General features: G+C 37.3%; 4 protein-coding genes and 1 non-coding gene across 5 annotated transcripts; all 5 read right to left on the bottom strand.

Moving 5' to 3' along the window:
• Window positions 1–253: 253 nt before the first annotated feature.
• Window positions 254–1,387, bottom strand: LOC122614141 (A-agglutinin anchorage subunit). The gene is given in 3 exon segments (XM_043788631.1): window positions 254–374; window positions 376–954; window positions 1,010–1,387. Coding segments are annotated over 3 exon segments (969 nt in total). The 5' UTR covers window positions 1,373–1,387; the 3' UTR covers window positions 254–347.
• Window positions 1,388–2,071: 684 nt separating this feature from the next.
• Window positions 2,072–2,907, bottom strand: LOC122614129. The gene is made up of 3 exons (XM_043788616.1): window positions 2,696–2,907; window positions 2,475–2,626; window positions 2,072–2,410 (listed from the first exon to the last, which is right to left on the bottom strand). Exons 1-3 carry the CDS (start codon window positions 2,883–2,885, stop codon window positions 2,150–2,152), a joined length of 603 nt encoding a protein of 200 aa, XP_043644551.1. The 5' UTR covers window positions 2,886–2,907; the 3' UTR covers window positions 2,072–2,149.
• A 682-nt stretch (window positions 2,908–3,589) lies between these two features.
• LOC122614142 lies at window positions 3,590–4,486 on the bottom strand. The gene is made up of 3 exons (XM_043788632.1): window positions 4,232–4,486; window positions 4,020–4,174; window positions 3,590–3,956 (listed from the first exon to the last, which is right to left on the bottom strand). Exons 1-3 carry the CDS (start codon window positions 4,440–4,442, stop codon window positions 3,627–3,629), a joined length of 696 nt encoding a protein of 231 aa, XP_043644567.1. The 5' UTR covers window positions 4,443–4,486; the 3' UTR covers window positions 3,590–3,626.
• A 1,090-nt stretch (window positions 4,487–5,576) lies between these two features.
• On the bottom strand, window positions 5,577–6,931 carry LOC122614661 (L-asparaginase-like protein GE13669). The gene has a single exon (XM_043789277.1). The coding sequence runs from the start codon at window positions 6,929–6,931 to the stop codon at window positions 5,732–5,734; it is 1,200 nt and encodes a 399-aa protein (XP_043645212.1). The 3' UTR covers window positions 5,577–5,731.
• Window positions 6,932–11,233: 4,302 nt separating this feature from the next.
• Window positions 11,234–11,305, bottom strand: Trnag-ucc. Its single transcript has one exon. It is a non-coding gene; the product is annotated as a tRNA-Gly (tRNA).
• Between the last annotated feature and the right edge of the window lie 9,178 nt (window positions 11,306–20,483).

The following is a 20,483-nucleotide window of genomic DNA, read 5'->3' as shown; positions in this document are numbered from 1 at the left end:
ATAACCCAATTTGTTAGTTATCTCGTTAAGCTTTCTATATTTCAACACGAAAAAAGCATTTTAGCCAGCTAAAAATAGAAAATAATAAGTTAATTTGGATTTATAGTTCGTCCTATTTAACGATTACCAAATCAACTTTATAGGATGTTTATATAATTAGGATTGTCCATGGTTTTGTGGTATTTCGCCACATAATAGGGTCTTATCAACTTTTAATCAATGACATAACCAACCCAGCATAAAACCAACAAGATTACGTTTGATCGCGAAAAATAATTTATGGTCACATCATAAAAATTTTGTTAATAATGTCGTATATAGATTGGAGAAGTCCGTGGGAATTTTGCCTAAGCGCCGCCACTTTGCCTATTTAAGTGGGTTGTAAAAGCAAACTGCCAATTGAGCAAAGATCAGGAACACGGAAGCGTTCAAACCGAATGCCGAATTGGGTTTGTCGGTTGTGGTTGGAACCTCTTCAGTTGTCGAAGGTTCTGTGGTGGATTGTGTAGTTTCTGGTGAATTTGTTGAAGAGCTTGTTGTTGAACTTGTTGAAGAACTTGTTGTGGAAGAACTTGTTGAAGAACTTGTTGTAGAACTTGTTGATGTGCTGGTTGAACTTGTTGATGTGCTGGTTGTAGAGCTTGAAGATGATTCAGTTGTGATTGTTGAACTAGGCGTGGATTCCGTTGAAGAACTTGTAGATTCCGTCGGATCCTGAGTGGTTGGTGAATCATCTGCCTCTACAATTTGATCATTGCAATGGGGCTGTTCCAAAGGATCGCACAAGTGGCAATTTGGATCGGCCAGGCATGTGACTTGATCTGAAAGAGTCAGTGAGCATCCCCTTTCCAAAACGTCTCCAACCAAACTGGCAAAGCAAAAACTTCTGCCAGATCTCGCAATAGGGCATTGTACCGCCTTTAGGAGCTCGGGAGATTCAGCACACTGTGCGTCCTAAAAGATAAAAGTTATTTAAAAATGCTACATTTTTGCTCTTTTTGATAGTTACCTCTGTATTGTTGCACTGAAGACAGTTAGCCCTTTTGGATGCCACATTGTTGCAGCTTTCGGTTACGCATATCTCGCAATCGATTTCATGTCCTTTATCTTTATCCTGGCATTTTTCTCGCCAATCATCTTCGAGACTTTCCAGACATCCTTGGGCCTGAACTACGCCTGCCTTAAAAACACTTACGCAGGAATCCAATTTATCTGAGCATTGTTCCTCTGCCTCATAGCTACTCCTTTGGCAGTTTATATCCCGACAATAAATACACTTTTCCGATGCCAAAACATAGCTACTGGTCAAAACAATGGCGAGCAAGAGTTCCGTAAAAATTAAGTTTGACATTGTGGAAGGAAGATTTAGCATTGAAAAGCTGCCAGTTGTTAGCCTTCGCTTTATATAAACTCTGGGCTCTTAAGAGGATGTTACTTATAGTTTTTCCTAGATAGCAGACTGAAGTAATTAAGCTCGTTAAGTTGTTGTTCATCACTTCAAAAATTGCATAAACAATTCAGTTGTTTTTGTGGATTTTCTTCAAGTGCGTCAATTCTTGTGGGGTATTTTTAAAGTAGTTCCTTGCTCATGGTAAATAAACAAGCTTACATCGGTAATGGAATTTTTTACCATTAATGGGCTATCTCCCTAGATTAGACAACGCATTAGATCAAATTTCTTTCAGATAGTTTAGAGTGAGCCAATTGAAGGTTGTTGTTATAGATTACCACCTGGGTTATCAATTAAGTTTTGGTGATTCAACAAAGACGTCATACGATCTTTGTATATGTATATAAGGAAGTCTCTTTAAGAATTTCTGTCTTACAAATATATTTTGAAAAAATATATCCCAATTATTTTTGAAATTTTATTTCTTGCGCATTTTTTTTATTATCTTGTGTTGCCAATTAAGTTAATATGTATCTTAATATATTTATCTTATTTATTTAATCTTATTATTAAATCTTATTTAGTATTTATAATACCATTCAATATATAAGGTAAAAGCATCATTAAGAATTTATATATATTTTTATTTGGCTGTTAGAAATGAAATAAAATCCCGTAAAGTTGAATTTTATTTAGTATATATTTTATAATCGCAGTTAATTTATTTCTTGACCCTCATACAATGTCACATTATAGTAATTATCTCAGGAACCGGATGAAGCGATTTCCAGCACTCGAGCTCTCGGCGATGTTGGCTGCATTGCAGTTCCTTATGTCGCCAGGTGAGCACAGCAGGCAGTTGGCATCATTCAGACAGCTCTGCTGATCGGTTTCCGTGGTGGAGCATCCACGCACAATGGATCCTCCCGAGGATTTCGCATAGCAATACGAGTTGGGAGCAGTGGGGGCACTACAACGGGCTGCTGCCAAAGTGGCGGCATTCGATGCGCAGTTTGAGTCCTTTTGGGAGAATTAAAACGTTAGAATTAAAACTGGTTTCTCTATTTGAAAACTCTACACTTACCTTGCTGGAATCGCACTGAATGCAGGCATACTTGGCAGAGCCCACATTGTTGCATTGCTTCGTGTTGCACTTGTGGCATGAACCATTCTCATCGCATTTGGAACGCAAGTCTTTCGGAATTTCCAGGGAGCAACCCTTGAACAAAACCTTGGCTGGAATATTAAAAAATAATATTTTTTTTTATTTAATAAATAAAGGTAATTATCTTCCTTTCAACACACCTTCATCATAGATGGTCACACAATAGTCCAGGGAATCCGAACATGTCTGCGTTTTATTCAGCTGCACCCTTTGGCAATTAGCTCCTTCACAAGTGTGGCAACTGATTGCCGTGTTACCGGCCACATGACCCACCAGCACCACCACCAGCACCACAGCACTCAACACCTTCGCCATTGTTTGGGCCTTCATTTTTTTGCTTCGACTGTCAGGCAATTGGCCATTGCGATCGGCTTTTATACCGCCGACCACTTCAAATGCCCCACTGAAGTGTCCTCGAGAGCGGTGGCTGTCAGTGTGTGTGTTTGTTCGTGGAAATGGCAAACACTTGAGGGCTTTCTATAAAGAACCAACAGCAGAGGGCAGTTAAATATATAAAACTACAGATAAATCGAGTTACTCATCGACGCTTGGGCTGAAGCTTACTGGGGATTTCCCTCTCACTCCAAATGACAAAAAAATCAGTAAGAAAAATCATTATGTAGAGAAATGTACATTAATTTAGTATACACTGCAGCTGAAAGATGATTTAAATGTAGAACATTCTACACATTGTATCTACAAGTTTCTTTTAATTGTAAAAATGCGATCTTTTATAATCGTATGTGAAGTCTGTATCAAAAAAGCTTTTCTTTCTATTTTAGTTAAATCCAACAGTATTGAGTCATCTCAGAAACATTAATTCAACTTTTTTTTTCAGTGGATGTATAAATTTAAGTGCCATTGTATTTTGCAGGCTTATTGAAGTGACCTCTAAAAAAAGCTGTCGGCCAACGAATTCCGCCGTGATTGAACTGTGGTTTTATTTCAGGGATCACCAGCTAGTTAATTGACGTAAAAAAGTCAACAATCCAATAAGCCGATAAGATAGAAAAACCAAACATTTTGTAAACAAGTTATTACTCGTTTTATTTTAATTTATTTATTTAAAATTTAATTCAGCAATTTAAGCGAGAGCAGGGCAAAGAACGCCAAGCCGAAGCTCATGAGTTTTCTACTTTGCTCCGCTGCGGACTTGGAACCCAATTGCAAGTCGAAGTTGTTGCAGGCCACTGAATCACTGGCGTTATCCGGCTGGCAGAGCGAGCATTCCGAATCCTCCAGGCAGGCCTTTTGCTCCTTAACCGAAAGAGCACATCCCCTTTGGAGGCTGTCCTTCTGATCGCCAACGACCTTCACATAGCAGTAGGAATTCGCGGAGGTGGGGAGACCACATTGGGTGGCTTTAAGGGAGGTGGTGGCCCCCTTGTTACAGGCAGCAGACTGGTGAGAAAAATTTAAGAAATATATATATATAATGTGCAACTTGGAGATGGCCTTACTTACATCAGAACCTAGGCATTGAATGCATTTGAAATCGCGGCGTCCCACATTATTGCACAATTGTCCGCTGCACTTCTGACATTGGTCGTCCTTGGCCGCACATTTTGCTTGACCAGCCAAAGAGATCTCAGAAAAGCATCCGCGCTCGCTAACAGCAACTAAAATGGATTCATTTTGTATCTAAAAATTCACTCTGCTCAGAACTTCAGACTTACAATCCTCATAGATGGTAACGCAAACGTCCAATTTATCAGAACAACTAACGGTGGCGTTTTGACGCGTGGTCCTCAAACAATTTATGCCTTCACAGCTGTAACATTTGGGCGGTTCAGCTGAATTGCGCACCTCTGCAGAAATTTCTCCTGAAATTTCCTGAGAAGCTAGGAAAATAGCCAGTAGTATAATAAATTTCACCGATGGCAGCATTTTTTTGAAGAGCTTCCAACGCCGTTGGACGACCAAATAGAACTGAAACTAAGCTGCAGCTAATTTGGAAATCGAAAAATCCACAATTGTTTTGCGACACTTGAGAAAATTCACATTAATCAGTCAACAGACTGATAAAGATGTTACAATGCAGTACTTGTTGTGCTAAGCAATTTCAAGATGTTTTCCCATAGATTAGTAGTATCTATATCAGCCAATATATACGATTTGTTTGCTTGGCCATTCAAAAATCTTATCTGGCTTATTTCAGACAAATAGATAAAATGTAAAATAAAGGGTTTAAATTATATTGCATTGACTCATGCGGTGGTTTATATTCATTTAATTAGCAATAAATTATTTGCATTAGTTCTGATTTGTATTTGTGTTATTTTGCTAGCTTTCTAATCGAAAACTTTCGACTTCTTAAAAGGTCTTCGAATGGCCCATCGCCAGTCACTTTTGTATTTATGTGCCCTCCAGTTATCTAGAACTTATCGGCTTGGGATCGGTGTGAGTTATGACAATCAATTTTTATGACACACAGGCTTATAATCTAAGTTCGCAAAAGATACGGCCGACATTTCAGCTTTTAATTGAATGGTATCATTTGACTTTGACTTCCTCAGCGCAATATTTATTTATGGCCTAATAGTGCTAGTAGTTACAATGAAGTTAAATCTAGCAATTAAACATAATAATACTGATTCCTTAAATGGTCGCGTTTTTCCATGCAACTTTAATGCTGAGGTCAAGCTTTGTTGGCCAGGCAAATTAAAGCACAGCTGTACTTATTTGCATACACTTACAGCAGATTTTCCCTTACAACCAACACGAGGGGATTACGTTACATAATCCGAAAAAACAGAGAGGGCGGGAAATGGGAAAGCCCCGAAATGGAAAATGAAACGAGAATAATACAAACATAACAAAGAAATATGCAAAGCAGATGAATTGGGGATAAAAATGCGTGAGGGAAAATAAAAATGTAGCTAAGCGAGAAAACTGAAAGCGTTAAGGAAAAATTGAGAGCTTATGGGGGCGAGTGAAAAGTTTTTAGCCTTGGTAATAGGGAAACTCGAATGATACAAAAGAAAATGAGAATAGGTCAATATTTTCCGAAGGGGAGTCCTCAGCAAATGAAAAAGAAAATATTGCAATTTGTAGGCAAATTATACCTTATAGCTAATGGTCTTTTAAGCAACTGTTTGACAAGTACTACTGTTTAAGGATAATATGGTAGAAGTTGTACTGTAAGTACAGAAAGAACTAAGTAGGTATAGTGCTTTCTACCCTCTGGGAACCGCTTGTTTTTCGGGTATGGTGGGAAATAGTCCCTTGGGTCCATCATCCACGACTTCACTCTCCCGCTCCAAGCACTTGATCCGCTCCACCCGCGCCATGCTGAGGTATTCCTTGCCCCCACTGACCACGAAATGGAACTCGTCGAGTCCGGCACAGGCGGCGGCATAGATACCCCGTCGGTTGACCACCACCACGGCGCCATTGAATTCCGTATTGTGCCGCAGCAGGCGTTGCACCACCCACTCGGCGGCCTGGTCCGGTCGCTTACCCGCTCGCATTGCTTCGACGGCCAGGAAGGCGGGCAGGTGCCGCATCAGGACATCGCCATCGCCACTGGCCACCGCACCACCCACATCGTTATCCGCATAGATGCCGGCACCAGGCACCGCCGCATCGCCCACTCGGCCGGCAATGCGAAATTGGGCGCCACTCGATTGGCTGGCCACATGGAATTTACCCGCCGCATCCAGGGCCAAGAGGGCCAGCTGATCGTGTTGGCCCTGTGTGATGGCATACTCCTGGTGCAGCGGATGCCGATGCAGGTGCTCGGGCAGTGGTGTGTATGGACCACAGTTCTCCGCCGGCGAGGGATGAACATCTCGCCAGAAATTCGGTTGACAGCCGTTTGAACGCCACTTTTTCCACACACTTTTCGTTCGCCCATCCGTGCGGAACTCCTCCTTGTAACCCAAGGATCTGGCAAATTTCGTAGCACTTTTTCCGACCAGAACGGAATGTTTGGTGTATCTGAGAACTGCATCGGCCACTAGAATGGCATTCCGAGCTCCTTCCATTCCGGCCACGGCACCGTACTCCAAGTGTTCTCCATCCATAATGGCCGCCTCTAGGGTGAGAGTTCCCTCCGAGTCTGGCGAAGATCCTCCGGCCAGCAGGCGTCCACATCGCTGATTCTGACAGGCCATGCAACCCTGCATCACGGCCATGCGAGTCCTTCGAGGTCCTTGCTGCAACACACTCCATGCCTGCAAATTGGCATCCGTATAGTTCCACGTACTTATCAACAGTGGTTGAATCTCAGTCCTCCTGGTGCCGTACAATTTGATCCTTCTCTCGCGCAATTTTCGGTTCTTGAAATATTTGTGCGATTTTTCGCGAACGCTGCAGGTTGATCTGAACAGAAGGAGGAGGATCAGCAGTCGAAGGCAACAGCTTTGCGCCAACATACTCCAAGCAGAACTTATTCATGACTGAATGCTTCCACACACATGTTGCACTAGAAGTCTGACTAAGTGGCAAGCAGTACCAACGATATTTACACAAAAACAGACCTTTAATTCCACAGATTAGGCTGTAATGTACCAGATTGAGGAAGTACACAAAATATTACATTTGAGCTAGCCCCAACCCTAATTTAATCGAACCAATTTATGTAACCACAAATTACAAGTCATAACAAAAGACATTTGCGGAAAACAGGTCGTAAAATCTATAAATTAGCAAAGCCAGGATTTTACACCTCACCGTAGGCATTGCAAAGCAGCCATGGCTGAGATACATTTGATTTATTTACTACAAACAATTTGCAAGTATTTATCCTATTCATGCATTGTCAACAAGCAAAATATCTGCCAGACAAACTCATAAGATACGCTATTTGTTATGCATCGAACTTTGTCTATATAAATTTATGGGTGTTTGTTTGCTGTCTCGATTGTGTGTGTGTGTTAGTGCGGTTGTTTGCATGTGTGCATGTGTGTGCGTAAATATCTGATGAACACAGAACTTTTGTATCTATGTATCATAAAAGGGAGCAAAACAACTGCCAATTGGTTGGGGCTGTCCAAATTCCCTTCCGCTGAATGGATAAATCTGGAAAAATATTTCAGCACTGTGTACTCACAATAAAGGGAACAATTTGAAAAAACTTGTATATATTCTTTTGTTTTAATTAAATTGATATTAATTAACTTTTGCTAACTAAGCTATACATTGTAACTGAGCTATACATTTTTAATGAGATTTTTCCTAAAATTAAAAGCTACATAATTGATTTGGAATTAACACATATGTTTGCTTATGTTTGAGACCCACTGTCAGAGATTCGACAGACTTTTGTATCAATAATTTATTGCAGATTGGAAGTGGGCGAAAACATCGCTCCCGCTGGCGGTCCAAAACCCCCAAAAATGCCCACTTATCTAAAATGCTGTTTTTCTCACAATTGACTTCAATCATATTGGCCATATGCATTGACTGCTGATTGATTGATGAAGCCTAGCAAATGGTTGGTTGGTAGTTCGAGCAAAATTGCATAAATCCTTGGCGCCCGGCCTTTCGATTTCCTTTCGGCCCACGTTAGTCTGACCTGCGGTCTGCTCCCCATCTCCCCGTCTCACTCACTCCCTCTGGCCCTCTCACTCGCACAGTCGCGTAATTGCGTTTATTGTGCGTTTGAGATTTGTAATTTGATGGCGATCATCTGTATTTGTGCTTGTGTCTGCCATGTCATGTGTGCGTGTATGTGTGTGAGCCAGTTTGGTTTTGGTTTGGGCCGTGTTGATTGAAAATGGCTTAAGTAATCGACAGTTGATTGGTTGATTTGATTGCTGGTGTTGTAGTTCGGTTGTCACCGAATATTGTTTGGGGTTCGCGTTGGGTTTTGGCATTCGAATTTGCGCTGTGCCATTAATCGGGTCAGGAAGTTTGGCTTAGAGTGCATGTTGGCTTATATATAATTATGGGTAGTTTAGAAACTGCTAACTGGATAGCACACATTTAAAGGCTCAAAGCCCATTTCAAATATGAAAGAAATGCTGTGGCTTACAGCTCTTTCCTGAAATTAATGTAAAAGATAACCAATTTTATTCAACATCTGCATTTGTTTGGTATACCTTTGATTTGGTTTCCGTAGCCGCAAACTACTTTCAGAAATTAGCAGATTGACAGCGCCACATCCTTTCACTTCCTGCGCTTCCTCCACTTAACCCTCCAGCCCAAGTTTTCTATGTCAGGTACAGACTTTCCGTCTGAACCCTGACCCAGATTAACCGCCATGCCCCTGGAGGCCCCTCAAGACCCCTCGAGGCCCCCCCAAATCCCCCTCAAAGCCACCAAAGAACCACCGTCTGCCGAGGCTCTTGAGCGGCTAAATAAGCTTGCTGGCGGCTACAAACACTTTTGCGCCTGGACGCAGCCAAAAGCACCACTTTGAGTCGAGCGGTTTGGCGGTGGGCCTGGCTGGCAGGGGTTAAGTTGGCTGTGTGTGTAGCAAAACGTAAATAACTTGGCAAAGCAAAAAGCAAACAAACAGAACTGCCAGGAGGAGCAGCCATGGCTGAAGCCGAAGGAAAATGCAAAGGCAGCTGCTGAGCGAGAACGAGGAGCAAACCGAGCCAAAGAAACGTAAAATGCCGCAAAAGGAAAATCCACTTTACCAGTAAAAAGTTCTTCACATTATTGCTGCTGCTGCCACCGATGCTTGTTACCTGTTACCTCTTTCCATTTGCCATTTACCTGTTACCTTTGCTCTTGCCAAAATGCCACCATTATTTCGACCTGAAAATGGCTACAAGTGGCGCTCGACTCCTCGCTTTCAGTGGCTTCCACATGCACTCTAATATTTAACATAAACAAATACAAACGAACTACCTTAGTGGTTGTCTCTGCGAGTATAATGAAGTCGGAAAACTGGAGGGTATTAAATGAACCATATTTAATATTGACTGAAATTTATAGTGAAGAAATAAAACTGTACTGATGCCCTAAAATATCATGTAAATAAAAATGTATTTAATTCTATATATTTAATCGTAACATTACTTTACTTCGCACAGGTCATTAAAACTTTATGGCAAGCTACTTGCCTACCGCTTACCAAACTGGATTAATAAAATCAGCATTCCACAGTGAGTCTAATCAAATGACCGCGAATGACAACTACGCCTAATCGAGATGAGATCCCCCAACTGGGAAACCAGTTCCAGCGGACACCCAAAGAGAGTTAGTAGGAGATATTTCTAGTTGTCAAACCCTTGGGTGGCCAATTTTAAGCAGGACGCGACATCGAGCAATCAAAACTGCCATGATTAATGTCAGCACAATTGACATAAAGCATTGGCCATGGCCGAGAGTGGAAATCGCCGAGGGCCATCGCCATTGCCATTCAGGCCAACTGGAAAAACTCGAACCCGAACCCGAACTCGAGCCAGGGAGACGGCCAACTGGAGGATGCAATTATTGATGGATTATTTACTGTCAGCACTGTCCGTTATGACAATGAGATATGGCCACAGGGCTGGATGGCTGGCTGGCTGGTGGGTTGGTTGGTTGGTCTGTCTGGAGAATGTCTGCAGCCAATGACATCGACTAGACGAGCGTGCTGAAGATTGCTGTCCTCGAGCCGGGAGTCATTGAATCTTGCTCCCTTGCTCCTATCGCATCCCTGACTTTGCGATTTATGGCTCGCAATTATGTGGAGTGTGTGTGTGTGTGTGCGCATCATTAGTATTCAATATATTCCGTATATTCGACATTGCATTGATGCATTAATTGCGCGCAATCACCTTTCATATAAATAATCGAGCAATAATGGTGCGTAAGCCGCTGTACAAAACTCTTACACTGAAAAAATACATATCTCATACCTTAATTTAATTAGTGTTTAGTTGTAAAAAGTAATCATTGCATCATGCCCTCGTTTTCCCAGTGCAGAACTCCCAAGAAGGAAGCCAAAGTCAAAGTCAAGCGCTGGCGACGCCTTCGCTCATTTACATATTTCGTGTAATTATGCGGGGAAATTACAACGGGAGCTATGGGCCACCATCACCACCATCACCATCACCATCATCAACAGCGACCATCGTCGTCGAAATAATCATCATCGTCCTCACAATCGGTGGCATAACTTCTTGTCATGGCCCTGAGACTTTGGCTGCCAGTCGGACGCAGACGTTTGCCGTTAATTATGTTGACAGCATTGACAGCCGCGCTGGGGATCGCGATTGGGATTGAGAATGGGGATATATGCATATATATCTATGTATATAAATATATGTAGGTATAAGAGCTATAGAACGGAAGGGGGACCACCAGCCATGTTGTGTCAATCGATAAACGTTTAATCGCCTTGAATTGATAATAGCCAAACTGCCCATTATGGTCGCGCTGATGTGCCGTCTAATGGATAATTTGTGTTTCAGTCGACTTTTGATTTGGCCGCTCAATCACATTTCGAATGCAAAACATCAAATCGCTGCGGAAATGAAGTCCAAAAAGTTATGATTTTTTGATTCCCCATAATTGGGACAATTTCCATAAATTTTTTTGGGAAATTTGGAAAGGCCGTGGGAGTGGCGAATGGCTGAGTTGAAATTTCAAAGCTGTCAAATAGGTCTTCGAAGTTATAAGTTAAATGTGCTGACAAGCATGCATTTGCATTTTACTGCAATACCTATTACTACATTATAAACATCGGTACTTCTTAGCACAGAAAAAAAAGAGGAAAATTATATAAAAAAATTTACTTGTGCGTCGGCCGGGAATCGAACCCGGATCAACTGCTTGGAAGGCAACTATGCTGACCATTACACCACCGACGCCGCTTGAAAGTAGGGAGTAAATAACTGAACTTCGGCGAAGGGAGATACGAAAAGAGAGAAGGGGAGAGAGAGAGGGACCTTCTGAGAGAGAGAGAGAGTTATAAAATAAGTCTGAATTTCAGCTTAACCAACAAAAACTAAAAATTGAACTCTAAATATAGAACACCTAATCAACCCATTAAATTAACTAAACATGCTCAGAACGAATATATTTAATTAGTTTTGTGAGTGCGCACTTGTAAGTACGATCATATATGAATAATACCTGCCTGTATGCATGCCATTCAATAATAAATTGCAAAAATCTTAAAAATTTATGTACTGCCATAAGATAAATAAAATGATATTTATGTTGATTGCTTATTTGCTTTGAGAGTAATCGGCAAAATTTGTTTGCCCAGCACACCAGCGAGCGTGTGGAAACTGTGTGGAAACCTCTTGAGCTTCCATCACCACCACGGAGGTGTTGCGTAGGTGTCAAAGGTCAATGGGTTTGCTGTTCGACAGAGACCGCCTGTGGACAAACTTGCTCAACGGCTCCAAATGCCAAACGAGCTGGCGGAAAACGACGAGTTTTCTGTGCGGGCGCAAAAAAAAAAAGAAAAGGCCTCTGCCAGCCAGACTTTGCTTTTGACAAACTTATTAAAAAAGTTTCTGCCAGTTGGCAAATATCATAATCATCTGCATTTCAGATAGTACGCTGTTATTTTCCCCTTTTCATGGCCTCTTCATCTCTTCCTTCATAATCAGCGAGGACTATGTTTGGCCTATGCCCTACGACTTCAGCTCGTCATCGCCAGACATTTTACTTGCAAAGTTTACCACTAATGGCTTATGATGCTCTTTCACAGCGCTTACGACGTTTGACTTTAACCATTTATTTGGGCCTAACTTAAGCGGCTTAAATGAATTAGTTATTTTATTATACAAAACTAAACGGGATGTGTAACGTAAAAATTAAAAGTTAAAAATGATCTTCAGCTATGAAAATATTTCATTCAGTTTATTAGTTAGATAGTCTTTCACTTTTAAGAGTATCCTGCATTGCACTTCAAAATCAGCCCACTCTCAATTAATTCAATTAATTATCAAACAGTTTATGTGTGTGTGCATGATTATGTGACTGAGATGATATGCAAATAGTTTTATCAACTGTTTATGCCATTCAACTACAAGTTAAACAACAAAAGTGATGACAAAGTTGAGCACTTAAATGAAAATGCGCATTTTTGTTATTGCCTGCCCAACTTAATATGTGCATAACGCTGGTGGCCTTAATAAACAATTTTAATTAAATATTTCCCAAAGTATGTATTTATATTAATTTTCCCCACATATTTAGCTGGTCGAGATTGCAGCATTTTTTTCACAGTCAAGGCGACAGAAAAATGTATGGTATCATAAATATTTGTACTGTGTGTTTAGCTAACGAAAGGTATGTGTTTTTTAATCATAAAAGAATTTAATTATTTTATTTTATGATTTTATTGGTCAAATATTGTTGGTTGATTTCCGTGCATACTTTTAGGGGTCAGCTCTGTTGATAGATATTATTATTAATGGGTATGGAGTAGTTTACTCCACGCACGAAATGCGTTATTTATTTTTCATTTATTTATATGCGCAAAAGCCAAAGTTGGTCGAAAGGAAATTGTGGTGCCACCGTGGGGGAACCTTGGATAGTAAATTACAAAAGCGGACACTTGCATACCCCAGTGGCCGGCCAGTGGGGCATGGGAGCGTCCAAGTTGCCCCTGCCCCAACTCCGCAACATGCCTCCAAAATAAAATGCACAAGCTGTGCGTGCGGAAATTGAAGGCAGCATGCAGCATGTAGCAAGCTACGGGCCACTTGCAACCGGGTGCTCATCCACTTGGTCTTCATAATTGCCTGGCGGTGCTGGCTGCTTGGTGCTTGGACTAATAGAATTAGAATGTGCACCACATGAGCAATTTTCTGCAAATTTGTCGTTCGGCTCGTATACATTTTGCAGCTGCTTTCGCAGAGGATCGCGCACTGAATTGCCGCTCCATCCACGCTAATTAGTTGGCCAAGACCCCGTAGCTGGCTGTATAAAAATAAGAGAGTAGAGGAAGCCAGCGCTATGTGGATGCCATGTTCGGATCGGAGGAGTTGCAAGGAGGTGGCGGATGTCACCAAAGGTTGATTGGGATCAAGGTGAGAACGAAGTTGTTGCCGCCGCCATGGAGCCATGAAATGTCCACTTTATGGTGGGTGACCGTGTATGTGTGGAATTCAATGGGATGTTCCTGCTGCAATGGGGTTCTTTGTTTATTTTTTTCTTTTGTTGGTAAGCCATTTACAACAATGTCTTGGGCCATGTTTTTTGGCATCTGTTTCTTTTTTCTTAACCAGAGTTATTCCAGTAAGACCTATTTTACACTTTTAATTGGGTAAGGTAATGTTTAAATGCTTGAAATATTATTCATGTTTCAAAAATCAAATATGTATGCTTCTTACCTAGCTAAGCACAGTTTTTTCCAGCAACAAATAACGGCTTAGCTATATAATTAGATATCAACAGCAAAATGCAATTAACTTGCACCATGACCGTTCGAAAAATTCGCGACAATTTAGCGACGCTGTGGAAATGCAAGCCTTTACCAAGAAGAAGCGAAGAATTCGTGGTTCGCCGCATGACAACGGAAATTAAATTGCATGAAATTGGAAAATTATTACACGCAGGCACACACAGAGAGAGTGGAAAATGCATTTGCATAGTGCTGAGGTAGCCATGCAATTTGGCCGGCCATTTAAGCCAAATTAAGGCCCCGTTGCAGGCACTACTACTTGGCCTAAAACTCCGTCTCTTTCGACGTCTTTCGTTGGCCATTCTAGTTGGCCAGTTGGCAAGTTGGCCATGTGGCGGCGTATGTGCGTGTTTCTGGCGGTCACATGCAATCAAGGCTGCAATTTTCTTAACCAGTTTCCTTTAACCAGTTGACAATTCGTGTGCGTAACGCGGTCTAGAGCCCGTCACTTGGGTTCTAGCCATATTTCTATCGAAAACCAGACAAAAACCAGTACACAGAAAATGCAGAGTATTTACTATAGTTAACAACTTACTAGATACATTTTTTGGTTGCAGTTTTTCATAGATACATTATAATTGTAAAGAAAACATACATTTTTCCTAACACCAACTGACTTAAATTTCCATATCAGAGTATGGTTTTTTGCAGTGCATGTCTGAGCATTTCATCTTCGTGGGCTCCTTTCAGGTCTTCGGTTTTGGCATTGGCATGCATCGCCAATCAGTTGGCAGTTTGTTTGGCTTAATCGCCTGCGTAATTGATATGCGCCTCTGAGTATGAGTGTGTATCTGTGTATGTGTGTATCTGTGCGTGCGTTGGGAGGCGGCAGTCTAGGTTCCTTTTTTAATTAAACTCCACAGCTCGCTGGCTCTTAGCTGGCAATTTAACAGAGACATTAATGCGGCGAGCTCTGGCCGGCGATTGAGCGGCAGATTGGGCCAGATGCTAAATGGATGTGGAAATAGAATGAGATGACAGCGATTGATCTGGGGGAGTGTGTGTGTGTGTGTGTGTGTGGGGTAGGGAGGAGATTGGATCTGTTGATTGCTGGCCAGCAGGAAAGATATAATCGTATGCTATACTAGATTGGTACTTTGGCATTTTAAGTTGGCATGCTTAGGATTGATTTAAATACATGTACTATGTGGTTGTAAAAACTCGCATTAAAAATGTATAAAAACTCTTTATTAACAATACGACATATGAACTTGTAAGTAAACAAAAATAAAGCATTCGAATAAAAATTATCTTATTGGAAAACCCATATTTGTGAATTCATTTATGCGTATGTGCCAAAAATTACAATTGCAAATGATGCCTTTTGCAGGCAATTCTCTCGCGCTACCGTTGGCCCTTTGACCCCGTTTAACCCTTGGCTGCCGGTGGCACATCGCTGGACAAAGACAAATATTGGGCCGCAATCACCCAGCTGTGAAGATGCCGCAGAGCAAACACAAACAGAATACTGAGGCAGCAAAAACGAAACAACGCCAGCTGACCACCGGTCATCATAATACGATGAGGCACACACAGTAGCTGCTACAAATATGCGAATCCCAAATAAACAAAACGAAACCAAAACGAAACGGGGGGCTGGGAGCCAAATGAAAAGTGGGCGTGCCACTTATTGAAATGCCAAAAACGTAAAGCGCAGCTGAGAGAATTAAACCAAATATTATCTCGAAGTGGTAGCAAAAAAAGGTCAAAAACAAAGAAAATCTTAAATGTAGTTAGACAATAAATACAAATAGTTATTGGAAAAAATTTGACAAAAAAAAAAACTTTTTTCGGTAAACACAGTTTGATTGGAAATTGGAATTACGAATTCAACGAGATATGGCACTCCATATTTGGACCAATATTTCGAATGTTCTGATCAAAATACTGATATTTTAATCGCAAAAAAACAGAAAATCAAATTTCGGCCAAAATCCAAAAATCATCATCAAAAAATTGAAAAAATTTGGAAAAAAAATTAATTTTTTTTGGTAAACACAGTTTGATTGGAAATTTAATTACAAATTCAACGAGATATGACATTCCATATTTGGACCAATATTTCGAATGTTCTGATCAAAATACTGATATTTTAATCGCAAAAAAACAGAAAATCAAATTTCCGCCAAAATCAAAAATCATCATCAAAAATTGGAAAAAATTTGAAAAAAAATTAATTTTTTTTGGTAAACACAGTTTGATTGGAAATTTAATTACAAATTCAACGAGATATGACATTCCATATTTGGACCAATATTTCGAATGTTCTGATCAAAATACTGATATTTTAATCGCAAAAAAACAGAAAATCAAATTTCGGCCAAAATCCAAAAATCATCATCAAAAATTGGAAAAAATTTGAAAAAAAAATAATTTTTTTTGGTAAACACAGTTTGATTGGAAATTTAATTACAAATTCAACGAGATATGACATTCCATATTTGGACCAATATTTCGAATGTTCTGATCAAAATACTGATATTTAATTTGCAAAAAAACAGAAAATCAAATTTCGTCCAAAATCCAAAAATCATCATTAAAAATTTGAAAAAATTTGAAAAAAAAAATTAATTTTTTTTGGTAAACACAGTTTGATTGGAAATTTAATTACAAATTCAACAAGATATGACATTCCATATTTGGACCAATATTTCGAATGTTCTGATCAAAATACTGATATTTTAATCGCAAAAAAACAGAAAATCAATTTTCGGCCAAAACCCAAAAATCATCATCAAAAATTGGAAAAAATTTGAAAAAAAAATTAATTTTTTTTGGTAAACACAGTTTGATTGGAAATTTAATTACAAATTCAACGAGATATGACATTCCATATTTGGACCCATATTTCGAATGTTCTGATCAAAATACTTTTATTTTAATCGCAAAAAAACAGAAAATCAATTTTCGGCCAAAACCCAAAAATCATCATCAAAAATTGGAAAAAATTTGGAAAAAAAATTAATTTTTTTTGGTAAACACAGTTTGATTGGAAATTTAATTACAAATTCAACGAGATATGACATTCCATATGTGGACCAATATTTTGAATGTTCTGATCAAAATACTGATATTTTAATCGCAAAAAAACAGAAAATCAATTTTCCGCCAAAATCAAAAATCATCATAAAAATTGGAAAAAATTTGAAAAAAAAATTAATTTTTTTTGGTAAACACAGTTTGATTGGAAATTTAATTACAAATTCAACGAGATATGACATTCCATATTTGGACCAATATTTCGAATGTTCTGATCAAAATACTGATATTTTAATCGCAAAAAAAACAGAAAATCAATTTTCGGCCAAAACCCAAAAATCATCATCAAAAATTGGAAAAAATTTGAAAAAAAAATTAATTTTTTTTGGTAAACACAGTTTGATTGGAAATTTAATTACAAATTCAACGAGATATGACATTCCATATTTGGACCAATATTTCGAATGTTCTGATCAAAATACTGATATTTAATTTGCAAAAAAACAGAAAATCAAATTTCGGCCAAAATCCAAAAATCATCATTAAAAATTTGAAAAAATTTGAAAAAAAAAATTAATTTTTTTTGGTAAACACAGTTTGATTGGAAATTTAATTACAAATTCAACAAGATATGACATTCCATATTTGGACCAATATTTCGAATGTTCTGATCAAAATACTGATATTTTAATCGCAAAAAAACAGAAAATCAATTTTCGGCCAAAACCCAAAAATCATCATCAAAAATTGGAAAAAATTTGAAAAAAAAATTAATTTTTTTTGGTAAACACAGTTTGATTGGAAATTTAATTACAAATTCAACGAGATATGACATTCCATATTTGGACCAATATTTCGAATGTTCTGATCAAAATACTGATATTTAATTTGCAAAAAAACAGAAAATCAAATTTCGTCCAAAATCCAAAAATCATCATTAAAAATTTGAAAAAATTTGAAAAAAAAATTAATTTTTTTTGGTAAACACAGTTTGATTGGAAATTTAATTACAAATTTAACGAGATATGACATTCCATATTTGGACCAATATTTCGAATGTTCTGATCAAAATACTGATATTTTAATCGCAAAAAAACAGAAAATCAAATTTCCGCCAAAATCAAAAATCATCATCAAAAATTGGAAAAAATTTGAAAAAAAAATTAATTTTTTTTGGTAAACACAGTTTGATTGGAAATTTAATTACAAATTCAACGAGATATGACATTCCATATTTGGACCAATATTTTGAATGTTCTGATCAAAATACTGATATTTTAATCGCAAAAAAACAGAAAATCAAATTTCGGCCAAAATCCAAAAATCATCATCAAAAATTGGAAAAAATTTGAAAAAAAATTAATTTTTTTTGGTAAACACAGTTTGATTGGAAATTTAATTACAAATTCAACGAGATATGACATTCCATATTTGGACCAATATTTCGAATGTTCTGATCAAAATACTGATATTTTAATCGCAAAAAAACAGAAAATCAATTTTCGGCCAAAACCCAAAAATCATCATCAAAAATTGGAAAAAATTTGAAAAAAAAATTAATTTTTTTTGGTAAACACAGTTTGATTGGAAATTTAATTACAAATTCAACGAGATATGACATTCCATATTTGGACCAATATTTCGAATGTTCTGATCAAAATACTGATATTTAATTTGCAAAAAAACAGAAAATCAAATTTCGTCCAAAATCCAAAAATCATCATTAAAAATTTGAAAAAATTTGAAAAAAAAATTAATTTTTTTTGGTAAACACAGTTTGATTGGAAATTTAATTACAAATTCAACAAGATATGACATTCCATATTTGGACCAATATTTCGAATGTTCTGATCAAAATACTGATATTTTAATCGCAAAAAAACAGAAAATCAATTTTCGGCCAAAACCCAAAAATCATCATCAAAAATTGGAAAAAATTTGAAAAAAAAATTAATTTTTTTTGGTAAACACAGTTTGATTGGAAATTTAATTACAAATTCAACGAGATATGACATTCCATATTTGGACCATATTTCGAATGTTCTGATCAAAATACTTTTATTTTAATCGCAAAAAAACAGAAAATCAATTTTCGGCCAAAACCCAAAAATCATCATCAAAAATTGGAAAAAATTTGGAAAAAAAATTAATTTTTTTTGGTAAACACAGTTTGATTGGAAATTTAATTACAAATTCAACGAGATATGACATTCCATATGTGGACCAATATTTTGAATGTTCTGATCAAAATACTGATATTTTAATCGCAAAAAAACAGAAAATCAATTTTCCGCCAAAATCAAAAATCATCATAAAAATTGGAAAAAATTTGAAAAAAAATTAATTTTTTTTGGTAAACACAGTTTGATTGGAAATTTAATTACAAATTCAACGAGATATGACATTCCATATTTGGACCAATATTTCGAATGTTCTGATCAAAATACTGATATTTTAATCGCAAAAAAACAGAAAATCAATTTTCGGCCAAAACCCAAAAATCATCATCAAAAATTGGAAAAAATTTGAAAAAAAATTAATTTTTTTTGGTAAACACAGTTTGATTGGAAATTTAATTACAAATTCAACGAGATATGACATTCCATATTTGGACCAATATTTCGAATGTTCTGATCAAAATACTGATATTTAATTTGCAAAAAAACAGAAAATCAAATTTCGGCCAAAATCCAAAAATCATCATTAAAAATTTGAAAAAATTTGAAAAAAAAATTAATTTTTTTTGGTAAACACAGTTTGATTGGAAATTTAATTACAAATTCAACAAGATATGACATTCCATATTTGGACCAATATTTCGAATGTTCTGATCAAAATACTGATATTTTAATCGCAAAAAAACAGAAAATCAATTTTCGGCCAAAACCCAAAAATCATCATCAAAAATTGGAAAAAATTTGAAAAAAAAATTAATTTTTTTTGGTAAACACAGTTTGATTGGAAATTTAATTACAAATTCAACGAGATATGACATTCCATATTTGGACCAATATTTCGAATGTTCTGATCAAAATACTTTATTTTAATCGCAAAAAAACAGAAAATCAATTTTCGGCCAAAACCAAAAATCATCATCAAAAATTGGAAAAAATTTGGAAAAAAAATTAATTTTTTTTGGTAAACACAGTTTGATTGGAAATTTAATTACAAATTCAACGAGATATGACATTCCATATGTGGACCAATATTTTGAATGTTCTGATCAAAATACTGATATTTTAATCGCAAAAAAACAGAAAATCAATTTTCCGCCAAAATCAAAAATCATCATAAAAATTGGAAAAAATTTGAAAAAAAAAATTAATTTTTTTTGGGTAAACACAGTTTGATTGGAAATTTAATTACAAATTCAACGAGATATGACATTCCATATTTGGACCAATATTTCGAATGTTCTGATCAAAATACTGATATTTTAATCGCAAAAAAACAGAAAATCAATTTTCGGCCAAAACCCAAAAATCATCATCAAAAATTGGAAAAAATTTGAAAAAAAAATTAATTTTTTTTGGTAAACACAGTTTGATTGGAAATTTAATTACAAATTCAACGAGATATGACATTCCATATTTGGACCAATATTTCGAATGTTCTGATCAAAATACTGATATTTAAATCGCAAAAAA

Source organism: Drosophila teissieri, chromosome 2R (genome assembly GCF_016746235.2).
Source record: "Drosophila teissieri strain GT53w chromosome 2R, Prin_Dtei_1.1, whole genome shotgun sequence".
NCBI classification, from domain to species: domain Eukaryota; kingdom Metazoa; phylum Arthropoda; class Insecta; order Diptera; family Drosophilidae; genus Drosophila; species Drosophila teissieri.
Note: the sequence above shows the minus strand (reverse complement) of the source record. Positions and strands in the feature narration are given on the sequence as shown.